The sequence below is a fragment of the Haliotis asinina genome, chromosome 12, assembly GCF_037392515.1.
Source record: "Haliotis asinina isolate JCU_RB_2024 chromosome 12, JCU_Hal_asi_v2, whole genome shotgun sequence".
Classification (NCBI taxonomy): Eukaryota; Metazoa; Mollusca; class Gastropoda; order Lepetellida; family Haliotidae; genus Haliotis; species Haliotis asinina.
The window spans coordinates 13,642,501-13,665,452 of record NC_090291.1 but is presented as its reverse complement, the minus strand read 5'-3'; the positions used below and the strand labels follow the sequence as shown (position 1 = coordinate 13,665,452).

General features: G+C 38.4%; 4 protein-coding genes across 4 annotated transcripts in view; 3 read left to right on the top strand and 1 right to left on the bottom strand.

Annotated features, from left to right (window-relative positions):
* LOC137259047 (DNA replication licensing factor mcm4-A-like) overlaps positions 1–22,952 on the top strand; it is a 305,374-nt gene that overhangs the window by 221,688 nt on the left and 60,734 nt on the right. The gene's annotated exons all lie outside the window — the stretch shown is intronic.
* LOC137258864 (acetylcholine receptor subunit beta-like) lies at positions 2,602–3,729 on the top strand. Its single transcript, XM_067796560.1, has one exon. The coding sequence runs from the start codon at positions 2,602–2,604 to the stop codon at positions 3,709–3,711; it is 1,110 nt and encodes a 369-aa protein (XP_067652661.1). The 3' UTR covers positions 3,712–3,729.
* LOC137258101 (cerebellin-1-like) lies at positions 9,712–12,479 on the top strand. The gene is made up of 2 exons (XM_067795662.1): positions 9,712–9,985; positions 11,832–12,479. The coding sequence occupies exons 1-2, from the start codon at positions 9,712–9,714 to the stop codon at positions 12,263–12,265; spliced, it is 708 nt and encodes a 235-aa protein (XP_067651763.1). The 3' UTR covers positions 12,266–12,479.
* Positions 16,426–18,322, bottom strand: LOC137257760 (cerebellin-4-like). The gene is made up of 2 exons (XM_067795182.1): positions 18,016–18,322; positions 16,426–16,844 (listed from the first exon to the last, which is right to left on the bottom strand). Exons 1-2 carry the CDS (start codon positions 18,320–18,322, stop codon positions 16,426–16,428), a joined length of 726 nt encoding a protein of 241 aa, XP_067651283.1.

Sequence of the window (22,952 nt, the reverse complement as noted above, 5' to 3'; positions counted from 1 at the left end):
AGACAAATTATGAAAGTAACTTCAGAAACAAATAATGACTGATCCCTATCCCATTTCAGACAACATCCTTGTGTTGTAATTATGGTTCCAAATGCAAAGAGAAACACATATTTTTGGGGAAATTGATTGTTTCATTTGTTAATTGACGTTACTTAAAAGACGCCGAGAAAAAATGTTCGCAAATGTTTACCTTTTCAACTTGATTTTCTTGGAAAATTCTATCTTGAACTAAACACCTCAGGTTTATCACTGTCAACCAGAAATTGTTAATGAGTATGAGAGTATGACAGGGAGTTCCACTTTCACAGAGATCATTAATTATTCCGTACGTTTATGGAACTGTTACAGGAAAGACATTTGTCTTGTATACAAGAGAAAAAGGTAGTTTTGTACTTTAAAATTCAGCTTGAAAGTCATAAACCTCGACCAGGAATGGGGAAAAGGTGTATTCTTTTCAACTATTCCAGAAACAATATCTTCTTAATTGAAATTTAGTGAACAGCAGACACCTGATGTTTGGTTGTTGCACCCGGATACATGAAAAAATGCATATCCTTTGTTACAAAAACAAGTATTTGGTCCTTTTGTTTGTAATAAAAAAATTCCCAAGCCAGATATTGCTTGATAGATAGATAGATAGATAGATAGATAGATAGATAGATAGATAGATATTGCCAATGAAGGAGATAAAATTGATAAAATTAAAGTTTATATTGAAGTTTTAATCCTGATACGTGAAAAAGCTTTTGAGAATGACTCATATTTGCTTCAATCAGCCCTGTTTGAAAAACATAAACCATTATCTATTAAAAAGTTCATGAATGTCACACAGCACACACAGCACACACAGCACACACATCACATCTTCGATGATATTTCACGTGACATGGCCCCTGAACAAACATACATACGTTCGTCCCTTGAGACATGTCTCGAACAGAAATGGATTCCCCTACAACAACCCTAATCCTATCAAGCCAGTATGTCCATTTGCAGTATGCAGTCTGACAGATTTTTTTCTGACATGTTCTGACAGATTTTTTTCTGACATGTAGTAACCAATACAGTTCAGTCAAGTCACTGGGTCTGGCACAGTTTGTATTAAATACATGTAACCTGTACGTAATTTGTATTTTTGCGAAAAGTGACTGAACAAAATTGAACAATTTACGCTAAAAAGTATTTTGGTAAATGTTTGCCATATTGTTGGTAAATAGAACATCACTCTTTCCATAGTAAATAGACAAGAGCATAGAGGCAGAAGGATGCAGACTGAGAAAAGCTGTACTCGTTTTAACAACTCATTCCTAGTTGAACTGTGAAGAAATAACACTTACAGTGCAGACAATGATAACAAATACGGAGGGACAAAATTTATGTTATTACTTTCCGTGTCAGGTTAAGTAAACAATGCATAAATGGTTTTATATTTAAAGAGTGTTCCTGCACTTCATGACTTCTTTTGTACAACTACATGTATAAAGCAATAGCTTTCCAGCACACAGCATTGTCAGTGATGCGGAAGGGGTCTTTGAGAATACCGTAGATATGTACCCCATCATTTATTTAAACAGAAACCACTAGGGTTTTGTGGTCGCTCAGCAAACAGAACAAGAGATGCTTGAAATAGCCCTGGCATTGCATCGGAGATATTAAAACAGAGAATACAAGAGAAAATTAGAAACAGAAAAGGTTTGTTTGCGCTTGTGTGCACCCGTTTGTGGTGATCAGTGATCATGAAATGTGACATGATCGATGATTCTCACTTTACAAAATGACAATACGGCCCCGGTATTTTGTATTGTTGGTTAAAGCGATCGTTCTCCATCCCGAATGCCGGATTTGATTACCAACATGGTGTAATGTGTAAAACATATTCTGGCACATTTGCCGGGGTAATCATCGGAAAATATTAAGCGGCGTAAACCTATACTCTCTAAATACAACTGAAGTAAAATAACAAGAGAAATGAAGCAGATATTGCTTCATTGTTAGCGCTATGAATCATTTTTAGTGCAAGCGCATCTACATGGATTAATGTCAGATGCTATAGAGGATAATCACAAATGACACTGACAGTAAATACATGTTCCCAGACTGTCTTAATGTTTTTACGACGATTATTTGTTTCATAGTGTTCTACGCACTGCGTGCATGTAAACTTTATGCATAATTCAGCTTCAGAAGCTGAAAAAAATCCATTGTGCACAATGTTTGTATGGCTGACAACTACAGCGACTGTACGAGGAAACATGCATGTAACATTTACAAACAGTTCTCATTGACATTATGCAACCCTACTTTCTAAGTGATATCGATCTGCAAGGGTAATTTGTTTCATGAGACCCTAATCGATGGCGACAGATACCGTAGAGATTCTGTTTTCAATTGTTAAATTGATTCCGGACAGTTTGTTGTAGTTACCGATGACCAAACATAGTTTCATCGCTCTCCCTGAAGTAGCAGAGCCTATACTGGATCAGACTATGAACTCACATGGAGTCCAAGGGACGTGCTTGCTCCACCTGAAGTCCGTCTCGAGATGTAATCGACACTGGCTATTCTGTGATGATATATTACGTTGCATTGAGGTTATTTAAAATGGAATGTTACACGAGGATCAGCATGTACCTCTTGATGTTTGTGTTTCTGGGTGCACGATCCGATTCAGATATAAGAGACTCTTTAAGTCACCTGAGGAGAGATCTTCTCGGCCGCCAGGATAAGGCTGTTCCACCGTTCAAGGGAAACTCAACGTCAGTGGACGTGTCGCTGTCATTCACTCCAATGACGATCCTAGATTTGAACTCGGTCACGCAAGTGTTATCAGTTGTGGGATATCTCAAGATGGCTTGGATTGACTCCAGACTCACATGGGATGATCACAATCTTACAGGAGTCGATATGGTTGAGGTTGGGAACAAAGACATATGGACGCCTCCTATATTCATTGGAAATAGTGTATCAAACCTGGAACCAGTGGAAACAAAGCTGCCACTTATCGTTAGTCCTTCTGGATACGTCAGATGGCAGGTGATCGATGTTTTCCGGACAGAGTGTAAGATAAACGTATCACGGTTTCCTTTCGATACTCAGCGTTGTCGTCTGCTCCTAACGCCCCCTTACGGTTACTCAATTAACATCACAATTGACGATGACCATATTCCAGGAGAAAATGTCCTGGGCGAAAATGGCGAATGGAAAACTCGAAGCGTTTCTAAGAATCTGTCATCAATAAAGACATTTAAAATCGCCGAATACATCTTCACATTCGACAGGAAATACGTCTACCATCTCATTAACTTCATCTTTCCCATGGGCATCATATCGGTCCTTAACCCATTCGTGTTCCTTATCCCTGCTCGGTCTGGGGAGAAGCTAGGGTTCCTGATGGCCGTCTTTGTTTCTCACACAATGTTTCTGAATCTCATCCACAGCAACATGCCCCCGACCTCAGACAGCACATCCAGGTTGTCGTTGTACCTTCTGCTGAACGAGATCCAAGGATTCCTCACCATCTTTGCTTCTATCGTGGTACTCGTGGTCCATCACCTGAAAGAGATGTCCCAGACCAAAGCAATACCGTCGGAGGATAAGACACCTACCTCCATACCGGGCAAGACTCGGAATTGGGAACGTTTTCTTGACTGTATATTTTTTGCCGTGTCCCTGATAATGGCTGGGTGCAGTATCCTGATCATGTTTATGTAGGAGATGAAATGTCTTACTAGTGCCAGGAATGAATACGTGAGTTTTACGGTGTACAAATTTACTGGTTATCTGTGAACTTTTGTCTGGTAATCTGTGAGCATTTACTGACAATCTTTGAAAATTTACGCATTTCTGTGAATAGTTTGTGGGTATCTGTGAACATTTCTCTGGTAATCTGTCAACATTTACTGGTAATCTGTGAACGTTTACTGGTAATAAGTGAACATTTCCTAGTAATCTTTCAACATTTCCTGGTTGTTTGTAAACCTTTACTGGTGATCTGTGAACATTTCCTGGTTGTCTGTAAACCTTTTCTGGTAATTTGTGAACATTTCATGGTAATCTTTGAACATGTCTTGGTTGTCTGTGAACATTTACTGGTAATCTGTGAACTTTTCCCGATAATCTGATAGCATTTACTGGTTCTCTGACAACATTTTCCGGTTGTCCGTGAACATTTTCTGATTATCTGTGAACTTTTCCGAGTTATTTGTGAACATTTACTGGTAATCTGTGAACATTTACTGGTAATCTGTGAACATTTACTGGTAGGCTGCGAACATTTATTAGTACATGTAATCTATAATCATTTCCTGGTAATCTTTGAACATTTCATGGTAATTAGTGAACATTTACTGGTAATATGTGAACATGTACTAGTAATCTTTGAATATTTATCTGGTAATCTATGAACATTTCCTGGTGATCCGCTAACATTTACTGGTTATAAGTAAACATTTACTGGTATCTATGAATGTTTCTTGGTTATTTGTGAAGATTTACTGGTAATCTGTGAACAGTTCTATTAGCATACATTATATAATCGTAAAGTTACTTGTCGTGAACAAATTGGTTACTTTTCATCGAGTTCAAGACTTCAAGTAATTTCGTATTAAGTTGGATTTTGCATTGTATCGTCATACGTGCAAGAAAGTTTACAAATCAATACAAGTTAGTACAAAAGTATAACAATAGAAGTACAGCAAAGTGGCAGTCAAAATTCAATGCAAAACAATCATAACGATAGTTTGATATGCAATAACAGCGGAAATTGAAGTAAAGACAAGCCATAATCTGAGAACAAGGTTCATTCATAGCCCCAAATGTTAGCTATACAACAATTCACAATGAGTATTCGTAAATCTGCATGACACGTTGCACTGCACGTTTCTTTAAACCAGCAATTTCTTAGCATACATTATATAATCTTAAAGTCACTTGTCATGATCAAATTTGATTAATTTCGTCAAGTTTAAGACTTGAAGAAATTTCGTCTTAAGTTGGATTTTGCAATACTGTTCTTGAAGGAACATACATATTCAAATATTGTCAGAATGTTTCACCATCTGTAAAGAAGTCTTGGGATAAAATGTCAGCATACCTGAACTAAATACTTTAACCAATGTATACCGGAAAGAAATAACACGTGTTGATAATTGCTAACTCAACACGTCTATAATAAAGTAAAGACGCTTAGAAATATCCCAACTGCAGTCACCAGGGAAGGTAAAAAACAGAAAAATGTCTGAAAACATGCTGTCAACACATCGAAGGGCTCTGCAATGAAGCATTAAAGTATATTTTATGTGTCTGAGATCCGTGGTTTAAAACCAAGTGGTGCAATATTTCTTCAACACACTGTAAGCTAAATATACCAATTTCCTCTCGCTTGAGCATGAAATTTTAAGCAAATATTTACTTGGCTATTTACAAGTTTATACTTAATTGCATGTACGTGCTCATTCTCAAATAACTGTCTGTATACTGTTGCCATGATGTATAAACCACGGTGAAGATGGAAGTGGCATAATGAATTCAAGTTTGTTTGTTTGTTTGTTTGTTTGTTTGTTTGTTTGTTTGTTTTTGGTTTTTTTTTCGTTTGCTATGTTTTTAATTCCTGTGGTATAATATCCTTTCAAAGATAACATTTCATTCATTCATTCATAAAAGGTCAAGATGCTGGTTACGTTTGATCTTCAGTAACCCCTGAGGCGAGTAACGGGATCGGGTAGTGAGGTTCGCTGAATTGGTTGACACATGTCATCGTATCCCAACTGTTCATTACGTTGGTCACTGGACTGTCTGGTCCAGACTCGATTATTTACAGACCATTGACGTATAGCTGGAATACTGCAGCATGAATCAAACCACTCAATCGTTTATGTAAACCACTTAATAGGTTCTTCTTAATGCACGTAGCTGCACACCTTTACATTGCCATCGTTCGACCATATCAATCCCTGGACAGCGGCAGAAATACTGACGAGACTTTCAGTTCAGTCTCATTCACTGAGAGTCGTTTCATTAACAAAGACCAATGGAAAAGTAGCCCAAACAAATGATTACTGGTGTGCAGTGATAATGGGATAGTGTTATACATCAAGAGTAATGCTGGGTAACGCTGGCCTTTCGTAGAGAAAACTGCATTTGAACTGTTACGTTAAGGCATTCTCCCCTGTCTTTACACACAGAGAATACAAAACGATGTCCCGTGTAATACCATATTTATGAAATGCATGAATGGTTTTGGTATGCAACCAGCGAGTACGCATTATGTACCACTGACGATTTTCATAAATACAGCATTACACAGAACATTGCTTAGCATTTTTTTCAGTACTCACCCAACATTAGCAAAATAATATCTCAGAATTCTTACAGAACGGTAATTAACTTACAGAACGGAGTGCATTACGCCTTCATGACGGGTCACGCGTATGAATACATTTAATTTATGAATGTCATCATGTCTATTTAATTTGATTTCTTTTAAATAAGCAAGGGGTGTGTGAAAGGGAACCAAATGACTTCAAACAAAACATTATTGTTTTTAATGCTAAGAACAGATGGATGACAACGTTTTGTTTTGATCACTTTGCTTTGGCCATGTGACCGAGTGCAAAATTCACAAGTCATCCGTGCTTTGGGAACAATTTGCCAATTTCCGAAGCAGTCTCTACTCTAATTGACTTACCTCAGATCGTATGTTCAGATATGTTTAAATAGTCATACAGATATGCTCATGTGATCAAGTGATAAAGGAAAATAACCAAGCATTGATGGCACACTTCATCCGCATTAATAAACGATGAAGTTTACGTCACTTGTGTCAGGAGGAGATTTTCATGGGTGTCAGCTTCTTTATTATGAGGAACACAACGTTCGGTGTATATTCTTACTCCATCAAGTTATTGAATAACTTGAGAGAGTGATTATACTTTTACACCGCAATATTCCATCCATGAGGGACACCAGATTTGGACTTCACACACTGTACCCATGTTGGGACCCTAGTCTTCGACGCGACGAGCGAACGCTTTAGCGACTGAACGCTTTAGCGACTGGACGCTTTAGCGACTGAACGCTTTAGCGACTGGACGCTTTAGCGACTGAACGCTTTAACGACTGAACGCTTTAGCGACTGAACGCTTTAGCGACTGAACGCTTTAGCGACTTTAGCGACTGTTGTGAGACCTCAACTGGGCAAACTTAACAAGGGAAGTAATGGGGATCGTTTATACCCTATGCATTCCTCATAACAAGGAAGTTGACATCCACAAAATTCACTTCGTTATGTGTATCACGTCTAAACGCCAATGCTTGTTTAAATGTGTTTTGTGTTCAACGCAAGGTCGCCGGGTGTTGACTATATTCGCCTTCCTACACAATATTTAAATGTGTTCTCACCAAACCCAAACTGTGGAGTAGGTCATAACATCACTGGTGTTGGAAGCACAGTGACATGTGAGGTGTTACCTCAATAACGTCGATATTCAACAAAGCCCAGCAAAGTATTGTAAATTCCACTTTCGTATATAGTAGAATATTTCAAAAGTTTAATGACTCATTTTTTCTGAATTATTAGGTATAATCAATATTCTATTAATATGTAAATTGTATTCCGTTTTAAGAGGTAGTTATATTTCTGAATTTTTCTGGAAACATCCTTCTCTTTATAACCTTTATGTATTATTAAGTTGGAATAAAGTAAATATCCCAGATTATGTAAAACAAGCTTTTAGGTTAAAAGGTGTTCAAAAGGTTTACCTAACCATTTTGTCACTAGCATTCTTATTTTGTGGAATTTTGTCCTAGGGCCTGTGGGATTTATGCAGAATAAACTTGAAATTGACTTGGATTGAATCAATATTTGTTTTGCGTATCTCGTATCTAAACAGTATATTTTGTTCGTTGGTTTTGAAATAAAATACCAATACTACATATGAGTTTTTCATGGTATTAATAATGTTATGAGGATTGGTTAGACTCACGGAAGTAGTGTTCACCCTGTCTTTAGAACTATATACCATCATCACTATACTGATACGTCAGTGCACAAGAATACGTAGGTACGTCAGTGCACAAGAATACGTCAGTACGTCAGTGCACAAGAATACCCAGTCGTGTAAAGCTTCAGAGACAATTTCCGCTGGGTGTTAAGAGGAAAATAGCTGTGAAAATAATATGAATGGATCACAGAAAAATTAGCCATGACACTGGGTGTTCATGAAAAGGGGAAACATGTCCTGCCCTATCGGTACCATCCGTCATTCACAAACTGAGCCTAAAAATAGAAATATGTTTGGCCCGACGCTGCACTTGCGACAGCGGCCTCTAAACAAACCAGATAATCAAGTGACCGGGAAATCCATATAGACTTTTGGATCATGACTAATGTGTCAAAGTACAGATATTACGTTTCTCTCAAGTAAAGAAAAACGTATGGGAAATTATGTTTGTTTTCCAACAGGCTGGTTTACCGTGTCGGACCAACCATTCTATTGTAGCTGACTCAGCATACTTAGACATAATACTGAGTTTATGAGTAATCTCGGTGCTATATAGAATTGTGACATTGAAGATAGGTTTAAGATAGGTGATTTTGACGTACACGAACAACCACTTCTGAATTACTTCATTTCGTAACTAGTCACACATTTTTCACACCGCAGAAAGTGTCTGTAACCAAATGTGCCACTTTAACCTTTAAGTCTTTTATAATGTTAAATATATGTAAAATGTCAAGCCGTTAAACCTTTGCTCTACGATGCAAATTGAGGGGTGCGTACCCTTTACCACTGGACGTGCTTACTCTTTTTGCGAACACCTCGTGTCATCATAGATTTTCAGTGATATATAAACACAGGTTTTACCTCTAAGGAATATGTCGACAGGTATTGAGACTGGGTATTCTTTGGATTTGACGTTTTACACATTCATATTCAAAAGACTTCTATCGCTTCAGTTGACACATTAAATCACAAGTCTTTTCTTTGGGAGTGCAGGTAAAAACGATGAAATAGTTAGGAAAAGAGGTAATTCAGAAATGATTTTCCATGTATGCCACAGTCGTCTATCTTAAACCCATAGCAAACTGACGTTGTTTGTTTCTGTCAAAACGATGTGAGTGTATAAGCAAAAAAAAATCGTTTCCTTAGTGTAACATGACAATGAAATACAACTTCGAGGTGCCTTGTCATGTTATGTGGTGTCGAACGTCAAGGGTTGGGCGTGCTGCGTTGTTTTGCACCCAAACACTTAAGGTTTGTTTTCGGGGAAAAAGACCATTGTCCCAGACCAAACAGGAATTTCATATTTTAAATCGCTTCCTGTTTGGCAAAGATACTGTTAGGGTTTCCAAAAGAATTTGACTTCGCTTATCACTTAGAATTATCATAATCCTGTTTTGAATGGGTGCCTATGTTCAGAGGTACACATCTCCAGGCCAGTCAATGTTAGAAGCGCGGGGCGTGAGGGAAGAAGCTAGAACACAAATATTTGACAAATTGAAAGAAGAAGAACTTGATATTTGTTGAGGCCATTGTGTTGGCAGGCAAAGTGGTCCTCCCATACTTGGCTTGCAGAGCATGTTTGTTGTCTCAACGTTTCATATTGACTCAAAAACACAGGCATGGGCGGCGGGAGGAGGGTTGTGGTGTACGCAGGTATAAAAGACAGGCACGGACTCAGAACCCCACTCTGCCGGACTTCTCTATCAAAATGATTCGTGAAACGACGTTAGTGCTCGTAAGCATTATAGTTTGTGTATCATCTGCGCATAAGGTTGAAAAGATTGCAGCCATACCTACAAGGTACAATGCATGGGCGGCTGGGTCCAATAACTGTTCCTGTGCTTCCGATATCACCGCCCTCAAGAGGGAAATCCTCCAGGAAGTTCACCAGCGGCAGGAACTCAAGGGTGCTTTGGAGACTTACGTATCAGAACTTTATGAACTTAGAGCTTTAGTGAATTCTCTCAAAAATGCAACCAAAGGTAAGCTTTTAATCAGCGATTATGTCTCGAATCAATATTTTCTTGAAACTTTGAATAGTGTGTGTGTCGTTTTTAAACCTCATTTAGATCACACTATGCACTTATTTAGCAATGGGCAAAGGCTACTCATCGCCTGATTCTTTAAAACCGCATCGAAATTTGTGAAGTCCATTTCTGATGGACCTAACCGCTACTTCAATTCCTATTGTGAAATTGGAGTATTTGTATTAGCGCCTTCTCGCTCACTTTCACCATCAGTTGTCGACAATTTATTCTCACTATCCCAAACTAAAGAAACTATCAAGGTGCATGCTATGCCAAGCCTGTTTGTTCTCAGTCGTTGCTGAATCAGCATTTTCCAGCCGATCATTCAGCTGGCGTTTTGACAATGTTTCTCCGAACAATCGTTGATAATGAAACACGTTCTACATATTATACTACTTATTTTCATCAAGATTTCAAAACTTTAATTAGGATACAATGGCTAGAACCTTACATATAGTAAGTGCTTTTCTTGTCATGTGAATGACTACAATATAGAGGTCAGACGAGCTATTCTAAAAACGTTCGTAGCTCTACGAACTTCTTAAGTCCATTCTTAACACATTGGCTACGATCAAAGTTAAGACTTATTAGAAGAGGGAGCCAGAATGCCAATACTCAGCTACTTTACTCGGCGTTTTATCTTTACCAACACTGTTTCATGTAGGGAAATTGACTGATCTGGATCAATGTGTAATACCTAATTCGAAATATTGACCAAAGGAACATTGTTGAAGGCATAATTAAATATGAACTTTGTATATTTTATAAATATTTCCTGTCTTTTAATAGAACATCTCAGCATCATTCCCCTACTCATGGTCATGGAGCAGACACATTGTTTAAGGTGTTAACGCCATATTCGTATATGAAAGATAACTTCTTTTGATAAAGTCTCTAGTTGGAAATCTTGGAAAAACAAAATCATGAATGGTGCAGTAACTGGTTTACTCTGTTTTACAAATATGTTAACACAAAGGAAGCCCCTAGAGGTAAGATGGAATAGAGAGACAAAAGTCATGTTTAAAATTTAAGAGAAGTAAAAGCAGCCTACAAGATACATAAGAGAATGCCATTGAGTGTCATTTCGCACTGCCCTTGATTTTTTTAGCAATGATACGTCAACAGTCTCTAAAAGGCTTAAGTTATGAGATCACAGCCAACAAATACACTCGAATGTTCGTATTCTATTGATGCGTTCTTTTATTGTACCAGTATAAGAATATACGTGTATGAAGACAAGTCAAATTGATTTATGTACTAGCTAGCAAAAAAGGATCGGAGTGAAACACAAATAAACATTGTACGAAAGACGGAACTACCGTCCGTACTTTCTGTATAAGAAGATTAGTGACTTGCTGATTCCAGCAGAAACTGTTCGTTGTCTATTTCGGTATTCTAGTAATGCTATGTCCCTCGGATGAGAGAGTTGAGAACTCATCAAAACTCAATAAATATTCACAACCATTGTATAAGGTCAGTGGGTGAGTTTAGTTTTATGCCGCACTGAGCAATATTCCAGCTATATAGCCCACTTTATAAGGGAATGTGTGTTCTTGGACTGAGTGAGTCGATATTTACACAGCTCTAAGCAAAATTCTTGTAATGTCATGGTTCGGGATACCAGAGCTACACGCCATAAGGCGAGTCGAACCCAGGCCTTTGGCGTGACGAGCGAACGCTTTATCCACTAGTCTACCCTACCGCCCCTGGAGCCACAATGGCAAGGGTATAAGAATACTAACTCCAATATTATTATTTCAATGTGTTAGTCGCTTTTCTATAACAACCCAATATATTCCAGTTGCCAGGGCTACGGCTTTATCAGCTCAGAGAGACCCACCAGCTATCGCCTTCACTGCCAAGCTCAGCTACAACCGAGAGCTACAACCTCTAGACACCGTCATCTTCGACACAACCATCACCAACAACGGAGAGGGCTACAATTCTGAAACTGGTAAATTCACAGCGCCCCTCTCTGGGTCGTACTATTTCTTTGCTACAGTCTTATCCGGCTACAACACCAAAGTTGAAACTGCGGTCATAGTCAACGACAAAGAAGTGTCCCGGATGTACTCAGGTGCGCATGACGCGCATGGATCAGGCAGTAACGCGGCCGTTGTAAACCTCCGCAGTGGTGACAGCGTTTGGATAAGGCTTTTGTATCAAGGGGGAACTCACGTCCACGGCTTCTACAGCACGTTTTCAGGGTTTATCCTCAACGAGAAGGATCCTTGAAAACTTTGCAAAATAAACTGTGGTTTTCACGAACAATGTGACATTTCCTTGCAGGGCAAAGGAACTAGATCACGCAAGTGGTCTCCACGCTATGGTCTATGAGTTTTTTGGCATTATTTTTGAGAGTTGCATAGGAACGCCTGTCTCTTAACCTAGACGTGTGTTATGTTGATTATAATGGTTTTATAATTTAATAAATATACTTTGATATAAATGACTTTGTTATCGTGTTACGTTATCGTTGTTACATGCATTATCTTTACATAAATTATCTTTTACTCGAAATTCATGGATCACCCAATACGGCGAAAGTGAGTTTCACTGCCGGTGATTTTGGAGAAAATGCCTGCTTACTGTCGAGGAAAAGATATGTTAGATGTTGCAATAAGTTTTTCAACCCATGGAGTGCTGCTACCGACTGAGTCACGCCCTACATAGGTGCTGTCAATGTGGCTGGAATTAGTAAAAGAGTTTAAAAGGTGAGTTATTGCTGTCTTGAGCGATCCATGATTTGGGCGTTGAAATTGCCGAGTTTTCGGTGAGTGGTGGCGTCTAACTTTTGAAATAACGATCCGATTATGATCACTTATAGCTCATTTTGAAGGGAAATCGCCTCGCTTAAAAACATGTCTTACATGGTGAAATCTGACTTTCATTGGGAGAGGGTAGTTCCGTCGTTACATCCCTTTCCTTTTATATAGTACCAGGATAAGGTTTATAGCCCTATGTGTCTTTCTAACATGTGCTTCGACTCGCATAATTAGTGCGCATGTGTTACGGTATTTCTGTGGGTATCAAACATAAATTGCATGTATGATATAATGTATGACAAATGCAGATCCATGTGATCTGCACCCATGGTACAATTACAGCTCATATATGCATGTCTTCTAGTTTAACACCTAAATCACTTACACCTGTTCATAGCTTGAGACGTTTTTCTAATGACCCGGAGTTAACAAAAGGAACCAATGAATTATGGACATGGCTTGATAAAATACTTTTAAGCAGTACGGTAAATTGATACATAATGATAGTTTCAAAGATTTCACACTCATATGAGCAAGCTCAGCAACTTGTAATCAAGCCCCGGTCCAATGCTTTGACACAGAATTGCAACCACCGTATAGCTGCCTCACTTCGTTTCATGGTTTAACGGCACACTCGGCAGTATTCCAGATATATAGGAGCGGTCTTAGATATCCGTGCCAGGACATTCAGACAACCCTGTGATTATTGACGCATGGACATCGATCGACAACATGTTATGGTACGATGATACGCATCAACGAAGTGAGAAAGTCTAACCCCCAATCCCGTTAGTCGCTATTTTCGACACGCATGAAGACCTACCGTTGTGTGGAACAGATTTCTGAACTACAAGTAAGGGCGTAAAGATACCGTTGATATTCCAGATTAATGATGCTGATTATGTTTTAACGGTCTCTGACAACACCATGGAGTAGAATAGAACATCTCTGACTCGCCCTGTCGTAGGTGTGTTAGTATGACAATGGTGTCAGGCGCCATCAAAAGACAAGTAACAGCATGTACAGCATCTCCTATTCATTGTTGCATACATTGTGTTGCCCGATAACACCATGAAAACACAATCGACACGAGATCACAATGTGCAGCATCTCTGACACTATTGTCTTACAACACAAAGGCCCTATCGTAGGTGTTGCAGTAAGACGACAACGTCAGATGCCATCTGTTCACAGCCTTCTACGACGCTAGTCTTCAACAACTTAGTGCCACGTTCAAGATCACATCCGTACAAACAACCCCTTTTTCATAACTACGACTTCCTCTGACTTCATGGCTGTCGTGTTTGACAGGAATTAACTTAACATCGCTGAAACAATTCCGGCGTTTGTTTTGAGGGGCTGTATTGACTCATGGCAAGTAAATGCTAACTTTAACACTTTCAGCACACGGAATAAACCGCATACAACAAGTCGGTAAACAACCCAGGAAAACAATTACGGGCACGGAGATAGACGTTTTGTGTAGAATGTACAGTTCCCTTGTGTGTTAAGTCCTCTATAGCCAGGGTGATGGCAGGCGATGAAAGTCGACTTGGCTTAATATCCCATCGCGTATATCACCTACGTGACATAAACCATACAACATGTGCTTAGAAAAATGGATTCAAGTCTCAAAGTATTTTTTTTTAACTAGCTAGTATTTTAAATATTTTATTTGTTTCAAAAGTCACTCAAGGTAAGTTTTCGGTTAAATGATTGTATTCATTTTTAGCAATTATTCTGTTTTGACTGAAAATTCATATTATAATTGATCTTTGAGATTTTCCGAAAACTTTGTTACCATGATGGTACCTGACAAGCATTCACGGTGCATTATACTTAGACAATTAATCAGAGCGCTTTGGAAACAGAGGTATACAGGTGGTTTTAAATGTTCACGTAGTGTCCAGTTGTAAATTATATTCTGATCATATTATATTTTAAAGCGCGTTTTTGTGGGTTTTTTGTTTGTTTGTTTGTTTGTTGTTGTTGTTTTTGTTTTGTTTTGTTTTTTGTTTTGTTTTTTGTTTTGTTTTGTTTTTTGTTGTTGTTTTTCAGTACCGCAATCAAGGAGCAAACAACTTAAACAACTGAGCGTGTTTGATGAAACACTATACATTATAGGTTTAAAATCTCCCTGTTCTTACCAGTCCTGCGTTACTATGTGTTCTTGCATGCAACGTGTGACAGCTTCTAAGTGACACAAATCATCCGTTTTGAGGTAGTTACTGATTACGCGAGATTTCATCAAACGCTACAAATATAAGGCACATTTTTCATATGTCTATGTTATGATTCAAATTAAGGTTATGGGTTTTTTAATGCATACAAAACTAGGTCGTCAGCGACGGGCTGTACGATCTCCGGCAATCTGATTGGTTAATAATGCAAAATACAACTTTATGTGGGTGAAGAAAAAACATGAGCGTCTTTTGTACACAAAAGTGTTAGCCAATCAGATTGCCGGAGGTCGTAAAGCCCATCGCTGACGACCTAGTTTTGTATACTTCAGGCACAGCAACTCGGTCTTTGGCGATTTAATAAAATACAACAAGTGCATCCCCTCGAAAGGCCTGTGTACATGCCTCCCTCACACATCGGGAATGTGGACAGAAGCGTTTGATGTTCGTGAGACTTTTACGATATATTCAATAACGAGTGCATAACTGTCCGGTTTTCGATCACGTCGCCGTGATTTCGTGATGCACCTTTACAGTTTATGTAGTAAGGGCATTTAGTTTATCGATTTTCGAACTCGCGATGAGCGCCTGTGCCCCATTGCTCCCTGGTTGCTGAAGAACATCGTCACACATATCCATTTGATATTACAGAGTGGGCAGCTTCTTCATTCAGTTGTACATTTGTATCTGAAAGTGTCCATCCTTAATTGTCATACCTTATTTTATGGCATTTACGAAACTGTCACAGATACAACAAACAAACGCATTATGTTTAATATGGTATTGTGAATTGTACTGGCATACAGTGTAATAAGTACAAGATATGATTTATGAGTATAGATATGATATGATATGGTTCATTGATTATCACAGGACTATTCATATTTCCAGTAAATACTGTCTCTGAGTCAAATGACTAACAGCGCTGCCTCGCGATATAGATCGTAAAGATCGATAACCGTTAACCAGACATCGATCGATTATCGATAAATATCGTAGAAGTAATCGTGAGCAATGAGAGAGAATGAATAAGGTTCACACCACTGGTGAGCGGTGACATGTTTATGTATGGGATATTAACTACACAGCGACCTGGACATAATTTAGAAGCAGCAGGTTAATAAAACATATTTGTGTTTAATTAACCCTTCATTCTATAACACACTTTCATGTGAGTATTGATGACACTATTTTCATATCGATAATCATTCATATTTGACTCCTATCGACGATATTACCGATTATCGATCTTTTTGCCAGTCCCAATGATTGATCATCATTGTTTAGATGACACCAAACTTGATAGTAAGGTGGGTTGCGTTTGTGCGACGAGATTGTTCAGAAGGCCATGAACGTGTTTAGCACGAAACATTCCAGTCCACGGCATTAGCTGTCATTTTAACCACAATATTCCTTAATGCCACAGTCGTTTTGACACAGTTTATGCCATCTAACCAAAAAGTGTCACAGCGTATCCGGAAAAAGTGCTCCATTGTCCATGAACGTAATCACCATTGCCGTAGAACAAATTAACTGAAACCTCATCGCCCTGCTTCAAGTTAACAAGAATAGAATTGGTTCCTGAACCCCGGTTGTTGAATGAACCCGAATACAACCGTCCCATTTCTTCCCCGTTGACCAAAAACATTGTTTCAATGGTGGTGTTGTAGCCGCTGAGGATGGTAGCACTGAAGTGGTAGACGCCGATGGCAGGTGATGTGAACTTGCCGGTGTAGGGGTCGTATGCACCAGCATTGTTGATGACGATGTCATCGAAGATGATAGTGTCGACGTCCTTGAGGTATGGTCTGTTGGTGCCAACACGTGCCGAGAAAGAGATATCTTGTGATTGCGCAAGAGCTGGACGGACTGAAACCAAACGAACATAATACGGCATTAAAACATATATCAAACCATTAATATCCTTTAAGGTGATAAAACAATACTGCTATGTGCACTCATTCATTCTGTCGTAGCGATCATAAGTATTTTCAGACAATATCAGAAAACAGAAGAGAGAGTATCAGAAAAAGAATTTTAAAAATATATAAATCGGTCTGATCATATCCTAAGTGGATCAGATAAAAGAAAATTGATCAGAAAATACGTACAGCAAGTATCAAACTTGGAATATTTATATTAATGATATCATAATGCTAATCTATGTACACCAGCGGCATCATAACCAGCCCATGTATTGTCAGACAGTATCAGATAATGATCAGATAGTGTCAGAAAAGTAATCATTTAAATATTAGAAACGAAATCAGAGAATGTTTAAATCGTCGAGACCGTGCCTGAATACCGAAAATCAATGTCAGAAAATGGATCAGACAATCTAAGAAAATAGATCAGGAAATATCAGAAATTGGATCGAACCTTATGAAAGGCGGATCATGTAATACCAGAAAATGGATCAGGAAATATTGGAAAGTGAATAAAAATATTTAGAAAGGTGGATCAGACAAAATCAGAAAAGGAATGAGGAATATCAGAAAATGGATCAGGCAATATCTGAAAGTGGATCAGGATATATCAGAAATGGATCACACTAAATCAGAAAGTGGATCAGGATGTATCAGAATGTGGATCGGACAACATCAGGAAGAGGATAAAAAATATCAGAAAGTGGATCGGAGCATATCAAACGTGAATCAGTAAATATCTGATCATGGATCAGACACCATCAGACAATGGAGCGGACAATATCGCAAAAAGACTAGACAATATGCACTAACAATACGACTGATACAATTTGAATAGATTCGCTTTCATAGCAGATATATCTCACGATTTTGTCGATTTAATTTGAAACGGTACAAATATTACCGGCCCGGCTTATATTAATTAAAAATTGCTATCATGAGGTTTGAAAGTCCGCCATGAAAGACACACATGAAGTGTCCAAACACTGATGACGGTACAACTTTAGGATCCATGCAAACTTTGATGGCTAAACATTTTCCCGAGCACTGAATATTTCTGTTTACACACACAAGCCTCCAAAATGATATCACTATTATCAGTGGAAAATACTAACGTCCGTTCCTCAATGCTCTCATGCCGTTCTGCATGTTGTACAATTCCGCCGACAACTCGTCCATTCTGTGTTGAAAACTCTCAAGTCTTCCATGAGTAAGCCTTAGTTGCTTTTCGAGATGTGAAATTTCCTCTAAGCACGAGCACACCTCAGTTGTACCCGCCGTTTGAAAGTTTAAATCCGGCTCCCGAGGGTTTGTCGTGGTATCTCGGGGATTTTCGCCATTTGTCGGAAACACTGGCCAAAGGGCGGTGGCCATTTGTGCCAAGCACACTCCGAACAGTAGGGCCGATATTGTAAAAGACATATTGCTAGAATGACTTCTTCACCTAGACGCTTGTTGCGCGAATGACTCGAATTCTCAAACCCGTCCTTTATAAACAAACACTTGTCCAGTAAGTATACGAAATCTCACGTCTTCAGTAAACCGACTTAAAAGATTTACGTTTGTTACTACTTTAAATGTATATCTTGAAGTCATTGTCTTTTTTATCTCACAGCTTATCTTCTTTATAGAGAATTTGGTCAACTTCCGAATTCTCAATGAATGGACGATTAAATTAACTAAGAAACTGTAGGCGATTTCTTTGTGTGGTAAACTTGACTCAAACCGTGTATCACAAGATTAACTGACAAAATATATCCCTTCGCTGCGTACTTTAACACGCTGGGATAAAAACATGTCCGGAACGCGCTACACGGATTGTCCTTTTTACGTGGGGGGAATATTTTTCCGACTGACGTGATGTCAGGCTTTGTTTTCATTGGTCCGATTAAAGAAATAATTCAAACTTGGGTGTTGGCCAACTAGCAAGTGCATAAGCACCATGTACATCTGATCTTAATGTACTTAGTGCTTGTAAAACGCGTGATTATCTGTAGATTTTTTTTAATTTCCTATCTAATTTATTTCCGATGTTAGTGTAGACATGTCTTATGTAAAAAAGTAAGTTTAGTAAGTCCGTGACAAATATTTTGTGTCATGATTCATATTCAAAGGGGACTTTCAATAATTTTCTTTAGTTCCTAAGTCTTGTACGCTTTTTATTCAGTAGCAGGGGAAGGTTTCAACAACGGTTTTTGGCGACAGGTATGACGTATTGTGTGTAATATGGAGGACAAATAGTCAGATCTCGCCCGACCTATAACAGAATGTTTGGTGATCAAAAGGACCAACTTACATGTTGAATGTCCGTCCCTTGAACATCAGGACCTCTGTTTGTTTCTTTGTTGTTGTTTTTCCCCCGTTTAACGCCACACTCATCAACATTACGGGTATATGGCTTTGGCCTTTAAATAGTCTGAGTCTTTTCATTAATGAGTCTGCACCAGGCAATCGAGTGATCAACAGTATGAACATCGCTCTACGCATGGGATACGATGACGTGTGTCAGCCAAATCAGCGAGATGACCACTATATGAAGTTAGTCGCCTTTTATTACAAGCTTTACTGTATACCAATTCTATCGAGCTCTGTCTCCACAGGTTTCTGGACCACTATAGCCTTATCAGTTCATTCCTTCAACATTACTAGGCTATCAATAATCATCGCTCAGATCCCATCTCATGTCAAAATAATATTCAGAGTCTAACCAAAATAACAAGTGAGTGCGTACGGTTTTACGCCTATCTTAAAAATACATTTCGGCAGTATCACCAGATGGACTAGACACCAGAAACGGGCTACACATGTTGTGCCAAATGGGGAATCGAACCTGGGTCTTCAGCTTGACGAGCGAACACCTTAACCACTACACTGCCCCCATCGCCCACCGAAACAACGACAAACGACAGTTTTGACAAGCAGTCTGAAAGTCTGAAAACATAATGTAAGTCACTTATCTACTAAACTCTATCTGATAATAGGACCTCGAATGAGTCGAAGGAAGATTGCATAAAACCAGGTCAAACCTGTTTACTTTGTAGTATCGGTATATTGATTACAGGCTCCGAAATGTGAGTTTAGTTTCACGCACAACAGCAATACTCCTTCTATATGGCGGCGGTCTGTAAATAATCGAGTCTGGACCAGACAATCTAGTGTTCAAGGGCATGAGCATCGATCTGCGCAATCGGGAACCGATGACATCTGTCAACGAAGTCAGCGAGCCTGACCACCCGATCCCGTTAGTCGCCTCTTACGACAAGCATAGTCGCCTTTTATGGCAAGCATGGGCTGCTGAAGGCCTGTTCTACCCCGGAACCTTCACGGGTCATCCCATAGATCGTCATGTTAAATGAGTTCACGGCACTGTATATATGTTGATTATGTTGATATGTTGTATATATGTTGTTGTCTTTCGATAGAAATTAAACAGAAATTATGTGATGGTGAGCATCGTTCTTCGCAATTGGGATAAGACGTTTCTCTGAGTATACGAAAGCAGGTCGAATCGAAGCCCAGCTCCGGGAGATGTTAAGGGATATGATTCCACAGGTCGTCACGCTAGGTAACGTGACTGATGACGTCATGTTCCCCTATGACATTGCTCATGCTGTCAGTCACTTGTCCAATCCAGGTTCAGTATTCCAAATTGAAAATATTCCAAACTGCACTTACCCAAAGTATAAGTATATTCATTTTACAGGTACATCATCTGATAGTGGTATACTAGAACTAAATCCTTACGATTACTTTGTCCCAAAGCACGACTTTTGTCAGCTTTATTTAGCATATATATGTGTTTGGTGCTATTTATTAGTAAAATATCTTTCTTCTTCCATTGCAGCATATATTTTTGTTAGGATATATTTTAGATTAAATACTATTTTACAGGCGTCTTGCCTAGGGTGTCTTGCCTAGGGTGTCTTGCCTAGGGTGTCTTGCAACACTGGAGTGAATATGGTTTGTTACGTATATACTGTTATATGTAGCAAATATCAAAGACTCATTAACGTATTAACGATTTCACTATTTTATATGCTTTGTAACATATTTCTTTGTTTAAAGAGGCGATTATTGAGTTCTAGAATAGGTTATATGCTGGTACACGCAGTAAGCCATGTTGAAGGGATTAAAAATACTGAAATTATACATTCAAATGAACATTCGGGTAAGCCACAAATTAAACGAACAGTAACTAAAATGAACAATGTTAAAGGTCACATGTAACTAAAAATCAAACATAATTAAAGCACAGATATCACTTATTCATGATATATAAAATGCATTGCTGATTAAGAAAACACATATGTACAAAATTGTAAGCGTATGATCGCAAATCAAAAGTGCAATAGTTTGTTCTTGGGTTTACCTCCTACGAAACGAAGCAGCCGCGATACCGAACTCAGTCGGAGTCGGTGGGTGTGCACCCAAGTGTAACGAAGCCTTTTCATTGGCCACTGGTTCATTTGCCGATACGCTTAGGCGACTCTTTGTTTATGGCGTATAAACCCGATAGGTGTTAATTTCAAATTGCATGTGGTCAGTGATTGAAGTTGTGCGTTGCGTATTGTCATTAGTAGACAGGCAGACATATAGGTGCCAATAAACCAAAAATCTGAGTCTGCTTATCACGATCATCATGTAAGGAGTAGATTATTTACTTGTTTGTGTAAACAACCAAGATTAGACTACTGCTCACGACCTCATACTCCGGGTAGACATGCTGATTCATGCTTAGCGAACCTATTCACAGCGCATGAGTTTTAGCGCAGCGCACATAGCTGTTGAAACCACTTTTTCCGCCAGCGCTGAGGGAAATATGTGAATCGTTTGAACTCGATTTCGAGGGCTTTTTTCACCGCGGTTTTTTTTCAGCTTTATAGTTTGATTTGACATTTGATGATTTCTTTCGGTAAGTGTATACTGAAAGGTGTCAGGATCTGCAAGGCTGTGTTTTACGTTGCAAGTGACCTTTAAATATTAAACCAAGAACTAAAAATCCCAAACTAAAGCACCGGGCTTTGTTTTCTACATTCTCAAAGCCCATCGTATTTTCTTTAAATGCTTCTATGCTCTTACCTCTTCCATGACTGTGAAAAAAGTCATCCAAATAATCATAGGAAGCATACATGTGTCCTTCTCAAAATTCGTGCATATTACATTTCGACAAACATTCTAAATTATGTTTTCATGTTTTACTAAACATTGCTGATATTTTTCATAGTATTCTGAATATACAAAGCATAAATTATGCAGGTTAATTTTCATATTTAACCCTTTTTATTAGAATTTCATGATTTTTGTACTAAATTTGTAGTGTCATTTTGAAAAGAAAAATGTCCCAAGACGATGTCCATTCAATGTACATGTACATTAAAACATTTAGTTGTACAATATAGCATGACTATTGAGTTTCGAAATTTCATATTTATTGCTTAAAAGGGTCTGACAAGCCCAAAAATGCCTTTCGTTTCTGATTTGAAAACGGAGAAGAATGTGTATACAAAACATTCAAAATGAAAATATGAATTATATTATGTTTCCTTGAAGCTCTGCTACTAAACATAACTGCACTACATATTTCAGACATAAACAGAAAAATCAACTTTAATAAAATAAGGAAAATGATACTTTTATGGCATAGATATTGGGATTAATTGTTACGTTGACATAACAACGGCAACGACACGTTTCATGAGAGCCAGTGTTATATGTTACTTTAAAAGATAAACTAAAAAAGATAAATTAATGGAATGTTTTATTTAAGAAAGTTCAAAGAATATGTAACAGGCAAAATATCTACTTATATATGTCCCTGTCGTGTAAAAAACATGTACAGACTGCATGTGACGGAAGTGACATTGTGACGGTATAAAATGTCACTACCATCACCGCCCTATCACATCCGTTTTCTTCTTTGTCACTCCCATCACACTAAAATGTCCTTACCTAAACAAAACAAAAACATACCTATGTGCCTACTGATTTTATTCATTTGATACAGAAATTGTAGCCACTGTAATGATGGGGACATACCAAAATCTCGGATACC